General features: G+C 50.1%; 1 protein-coding gene across 2 annotated transcripts; it reads left to right on the top strand.

The window, feature by feature from the left end:
* The first annotated feature begins 379 nt into the window (after positions 1-379).
* Positions 380-6,063, top strand: LOC102433938 (zinc finger protein 606-like). Of its 2 annotated transcripts, XM_023744666.1 has the most exons (3): positions 380-506; positions 928-1,023; positions 2,861-6,063. In XM_023744666.1, exons 1-3 carry the CDS (start codon positions 473-475, stop codon positions 4,834-4,836), a joined length of 2,106 nt encoding a protein of 701 aa, XP_023600434.1. In that variant the 5' UTR covers positions 380-472; the 3' UTR covers positions 4,837-6,063. The 2 variants fall into 2 exon arrangements, with proteins under 2 accessions (XP_023600434.1, XP_023600433.1); XM_023744665.1 differs by lacking the exon at positions 928-1,023 and having other exon boundaries at positions 404-506.
* Positions 6,064-6,336: the final 273 nt, after the last annotated feature.

The raw sequence follows: 6,336 nt of genomic DNA on the forward strand, positions 1-6,336 counted from the left end.
GCAGCGTGACTGGTTCTGCTCCACAACCTCACTGGTCCTCAGGAAAGAGGGTCTGTGGCCGCCGGACGGTGTGCGTGTCCGACCGCCCAGCTCCCAGCTCCCAGCTCCCAGGCCTGCCTCCGCCCTGTCTGCCTCCCGAGTGCCTCCATCTCCAGAGAAGGCGCTGCGGGGCGTCTGTCCACACTGTCCACACCCCGAGGGCTGGGCAGGGTCTGGGGAGACAGGCTCATTGGCTGTGGTCGTTGTGGCCCAGGGAGCGAACCCCGAGTCCAGGCGACGCGACGACGCCAGGGCTGTCTCCACACCCCTCCTCCCGGCTGTCAGCCCCTCGTCCTCAGGAGGCCCCGAGGGGCCGGCTGAGGGGCCTGTGCTCTTTCAGGAGCCGCTGACCTTCCAGGACGTGGCCGTGGACTTCTCCCCGGAGGAGTGGGGGCGGCTGGGCCCTGCGCAGAGGACGCTGTACCGGGACGTGATGCTGGAGACCTTCGGGCACCTGCTGTCTGTGGGTAAGGCGGGTGCTGCCCGCGTCGTGGAGCAGTTTCCATTCCCAGACCTTCTGTCTCCAGGCTCGGTGCTCACAGGCCTCAGGCCTCGGGCCGAGATGGTGCCCGGCCGGTGTGGCTCAGTGGTTGAGCACCGACCCATGAACCAGGAGGTCACGGTTTGATTCCCCGTCAGGGCACATGCCCGGCTGTGGGCTCGATCCCCAGTAGGGGGCGTACAGGAGGCAGCCGATCGATGTTTCTATCTCTCTGTCACTTTCCCTTTAAAATCAATAAGAACATTTAAAAATAAAGGTGGGCTGAGATGATCGTGAGCCGAGGTTCAGGGTGAAATTCCTGGTGCTTATCCAGCTCGAAGCGGGAGAGTCGGGGAGGAAGGGGCAGGGGGCGCTCCAGGTGACGGTCCCTGCTCTCCTCCCCGCAGGGGCTCAGGTCACCAAGCCCGAGGTCATCTCCCTGCTGGAGGAGGGCGCCGAACCCTGGCGGGTGGAGCAGCCCCGTCCCCGGAGCCCGTGTCCAGGTGAGAGCGGCCGGTGGGAGGGGGACTTTGTCTGAGGAGCCAGGGCCTCAGTCCCTCAGTCCCTCACCGGCGCGTGGGCCCTGCTGCTGCTGAGTCAGAGCAGACGTGCCCACCTCTACCAGCTGCCTCTTCGTAGCTGCAGTTCCCACCTGCCGCCCACCCGCCGCCTCACATTCTCTCTGTGCCTTTCGCTCTGGCGACTTCCCAGTCCCTCACCTGCTTCTTCGTTCTTAGTTTGCTTATTGCCAAACCTGTAGCCTGTAGCCTCAGACCCGCCCGGCTTTAAAAAACCCACAAGAAAACAGGTTTTTAAGGTAGGTAATGTGTTCACATGGTTGAAAACACTCAAAGCTGTATGAATTGTAAGCTGAAAGGAATCTCGTTTATACTCCTCCTTCCGCACGTTATTCTTACCCCCAGACACAGACACACACACACCTGAGCACACCCAGGCACACACAGAGGCACATGCACAGCTAACCAGTGTTTTCTTACTATGATTTTTTAAAATATGTGTTGTTTTTTAATTGACTTCAGAGAGAGGAAGAGAGAGAGAGAGAGAGAGAGAGAGAGAGAGAAACACCAAAGATGAGAGAGAATCACGGATCGGCTGCCTCCTGCACACCCCACACTGGGGATGGAGCCTGCAACCCAGGCCTGTGCCCTTGGCCCAGAATCAAGCTGTGACCTCCTGGTTCATAGGCTGGCACTCAACCACTGAGCCACACTGGCTGGGTTTTCCTGTGAATTTTTCAGTTATTATTAACATCTCAATTTGTAATAATCTATTTTGAACTAATACCACTTAAACTTGGGCAGTCTGTGAAAACTTCGCTTCTGTGTCGCCGTGTCTTCCACTGAAAAGCCATCGCACTCAGGGCGCTGCTTTATTCCAGTGAAAAAGCCACCAAGAGGCTCTGGAGCTGAGTCTGGAGGAGGAACCAAGTACCAGCTGTTGTTTTTTTCCCCCTTTTGCTTTTTTAAGTACAAGCTTTTTTATTTTTTTAAATATATTTTTTATTGATTCCAGAGAGGAAGGGAGAGGGAAAGAGAGATAGAAACATCAGTGATGAGAGAGAATCATTGGTTGGCTGCCTCCTGCACACCCCCTACTGGGGATCGAGCCCCCAACCGACGTTCTATCCACTGAGCCAAACCAGCTGGGACTCAAGTACAAGCTTTTGATAGTCCTTTCCCAGTGGAATTACAGAGGACACACTTAATTCTTTCAGCAACAAATGGTGGCCGGCGTGAAGTGTCATACACGGGGGGAAGCTGGCCTGGGAGCCCAGGGTATTTCCTGGGGGTTGGTCACACAGGCCCACACGACTGGCTGGGACCACGGGAGCTCCAGACTCTGGAAGGAAAGGTGTTCACCATGAGCAGTGTTATCTGTACAAACCATGGAGGGAAGTTGGCGCCCTTGCTCCAAGGCCTCAGGCATGTCAACCACTCTCCTGAGTTAGGACATTCCGAGACCTCACTTCCTAGGAGGTGGCCAAGGGCCGGTGGTGACGCAGGCCTTCTTGGGGATGTGCAGTTTGAGCAGCTCATGAGGGTCGTTACCCCTTCCCCGCACACCCTTCTCTGTCCTTCCTTCCTTCTCATGGGAAAATGCTCCATAGATTTTATCAGCACTCAGCACACTTCATATTGTGGTCAGCTGCTTTGTTCACTCTCCACTATTTTCCTTTTCCCTGTTACGATGTTCCTCTGAGTTGTGAGTCTATGTGAAAACAAGTTCACACTTGCCTTCTCAATAATATGACAGAAACCCCCACCTTTTCCACTCGATTCTTAAACGTTCTTTCTCACGACTTTTTCCTGTTTTCTTCAGAAATGCTGAGAAATCCTGAAAGTAAAGCGTTGATCCCAACACGTCGCATTTTTGAGGGAGACCAGTCCCATAGCATGAAGTTGGAACGATTCGTGTGGGATGATCCTTGGTTCTCCAGGTTCGAAATTTTGGGATGCGACGACCAGTTACAAATGTACCGTGTGAACCAGAGTACAGCGATGAGGCAGATGGTCTTCATGCAGAAGCAAGTGCTGTCTCAAAGAGGCTCTGAATTCTGTGACCTTGGAGCGGGGCATGGCCAGAGCTTACACTTTATTCCCTCTCAGAGAGTTTCTCAAATAGAACATTTCTATAAGCCTGATGCACATGTTGAAAGTTGGAGGTGTAAGTCAGCCATCATGTATGCAGATAAGATTACCTGTGAAAATAATGATTATGACACAGCCTTGTACCCGTCCATGCCACCTATTCACCCTGCAAGGATGCAGACTGGAGATAATCTTTCCAGATGTTCTGATGCTGTTAAATCTTTCAATCACGTACTACATTTTGGTGATCATAAGGGAATGCACACAGGAGGAAAACTCTATGAGTATAAGGAATGCCATCAAATCTTTAACCAGAGCCCATCATTTATTGAACACCCAAGACCTCTTATCGGAGAAAACCAGTATGGTTATAAAGAATATGAGAATATCTTTTACTTCTCGTCCTTTATGGAGCGTCAAAATATGGGCACTGTAGAGAAAGCCTATAAGTACAATGAGTGGGAGAAAGTCTTTGGGTATGACTCCTTCCTCACTCAACATACAAGCACTTACACCGCAGAGAAACCCTACGAATACAACGAATGTGGGACGTCTTTCATCTGGAGCTCTTACCTTATCCAACACAAGAAAACACATACTGGAGAGAAGCCCTACGAATGTGATAAATGTGGGAAAGTTTTCAGGAATCGTTCAGCCCTCACCAAGCATGAACGGACTCACACTGGAATAAAACCCTATGAATGTAATAAATGTGGGAAGGCCTTCAGCTGGAACTCCCATCTGATTGTGCACACGAGGATTCACACGGGAGAGAAACCTTACGTATGTAATGAGTGTGGGAAGTCTTTCAACTGGAACTCCCATCTGATCGGCCATCAGAGGACTCACACCGGAGAAAAGCCGTTCGAATGCACGGAGTGTGGGAAGTCTTTCAGCTGGAGCTCCCATCTGATTGCCCACATGCGGATGCATACTGGAGAGAAGCCCTTTAAATGCGATGAATGCGAAAAAGCCTTTAGGGATTACTCAGCTCTCAGTAAACATGAAAGAACTCACTCCGGAGCAAAGCCATACAAATGCACTGAGTGTGGAAAGTCCTTCAGCTGGAGTTCCCACCTCATCGCCCACCAGAGGACTCACACGGGGGAGAAACCCTATAACTGTCAGGAATGCGGCAAAGCATTCAGAGAACGCTCGGCCCTCACGAAACATGAGATCATTCATTCTGGGATTAAGCCCTATGAATGTAATAAATGTGGAAAATCCTGTAGCCAAATGGCTCACCTGGTTCGACATCAAAGGACTCACACTGGAGAAAAGCCCTACGAGTGCAATAAATGTGGGAAGTCCTTCAGCCAGAGCTGCCACCTTGTTGCTCACCGGAGAATTCACACGGGCGAGAAGCCCTATAAGTGCAATCAGTGTGAACGGTCCTTCAACTGCAGCTCTCACCTGATTGCGCACCGGAGAACTCACACTGGAGAGAAACCGTACAGGTGTAATGAATGTGGGAAGGCGTTTAATGAGAGCTCTTCCCTCATTGTGCACCTGAGAAACCATACTGGAGAAAAGCCCTACAAATGCAACCACTGTGAGAAGGCTTTCTGTAAGAATTCTTCTCTCATTATTCATCAGAGAATGCACAGCGGGGAGAAACGCTTTATATGCAACGACTGTGGAAAGTCCTACAGTGGCCACTCAGCCCTGCTGCAGCACCAGAGGAGCCACGGCACAGAGAAAGTCTGAACTGAACTGATGGAGACTTCCTTTCCTTGTGCATGTGATCCTTTGAGAAAAACACTATAAGTATAACCAGGAGGGGTTGTTCACTAGTGAGAGTTCAGGGAGGCTCTTCCCCTTACTGCTCAATAGAAACATCTAGAAGAAACGTATGAATGAAAACGATAGAGGAAAGCGTAGCGGTGATGTAGCCCTTATTTAACGTCAGATAATTACAGTGAGGAAGGAAAGCCCCTCTCCTCACGGTCCACCAGGATCGCGCTTGAGGGACGTGAACGTAGGGTTGAGACACCTTTAGTAAGAGAGCTCAAGGATTTGTGGACCAGAGTGCATTGATGGAGAAGAAAAACCTTGTGCCAGGAAGTGTTTCAGCTGGAAATACGCTGTTTTGCATCGAGCTGGAGCATTGGGTGGGAAGCTTTATAATAACATTCTGTGCATAATTGTGAAAATACTGATTTTGCTGTTATTAGGGGGAGGGTCTGGGTGCCCTTTAAGGAATAGACGATGGAATACTACTAAGTTTGAGGTTAAGAAAAAAAAATAGTATTGAATGGGATATGTACTGTTAGTCGAGATTAACCTTAGAAAAATTAGTAAATGAGATTACTAATGGTGGAAAAGTTATTTTCTAGAAGTATGAGGCTGATGTTGTTGGGACAAAAAGTGACATTTAATATCACTGTGTCCATGTCCATGGTTTACTCATTGTTGGATGTTTGTAATTTGTTTTAGGCAATCACTACAAGTTATAGTTATAGACACTGCCTCAGAGCACATACCCTGAAGGAATAACAAGGACACAGAGTTGTGTACACATGTCTTCTATAACATCTAAAAGTGTGTATGGATAAGGACTAGAAAGACCCATGGATAAATTAACCCAGTTAATTTTAAAAAACTTCACGTTTTATAAACACGTACAGCACTTACCACGTGCTAAGCTTTGTTTTAGCTGCTTTCCAATTATTAATGTGTTCAGTCCCCTTAGTTCCATGAGGCGGGTGCTGTTATCAGCCCAGGTTTACAGGTGGAGGGACGGAGGCCGAGATGTTGAGAAACCGACCTCAGGACACGGCTAGTCAGAGTGGCACCGAGATGGTGGCTTCAGAGCCCCGTGTGTAACCACAGTTGCACTGACTCTCCCAGTGACCCCCCTGGTGGTGTTGTTATTGTTCAGTGTTTCTATGGTAGATATTTGCTAATAAAAATCAAGAAACTCCTAAGTAATGAGAACTGAAGTTACCTGGCTCTCTGTCCGGAAGGATTTCTGGTAACACGAGGGCTTAGCTCCCTCCGGAGTAGGAAGTCTGATTGGACAGTCAGACTCACGGTATTTCCTGGAGCCGGGACTTCGTAAACTCACCACCCACAGCCCTGAGGCTGAGCGCGGACCAGGAGCCGGGAGACTCACTGGAGGTGCAGACGAGTCGGAGGGATGCTCGTCCACGGGTCTCGCATGTCCTCACTGCGAGGGCAAGACCCAGCGCTGCCCGTGGGCGCAGC

Source organism: Myotis lucifugus, unplaced genomic scaffold (genome assembly GCF_000147115.1).
Source record: "Myotis lucifugus unplaced genomic scaffold, Myoluc2.0 scaffold_482, whole genome shotgun sequence".
Lineage (NCBI taxonomy): Eukaryota > Metazoa > Chordata > Mammalia > Chiroptera > Vespertilionidae > Myotis > Myotis lucifugus.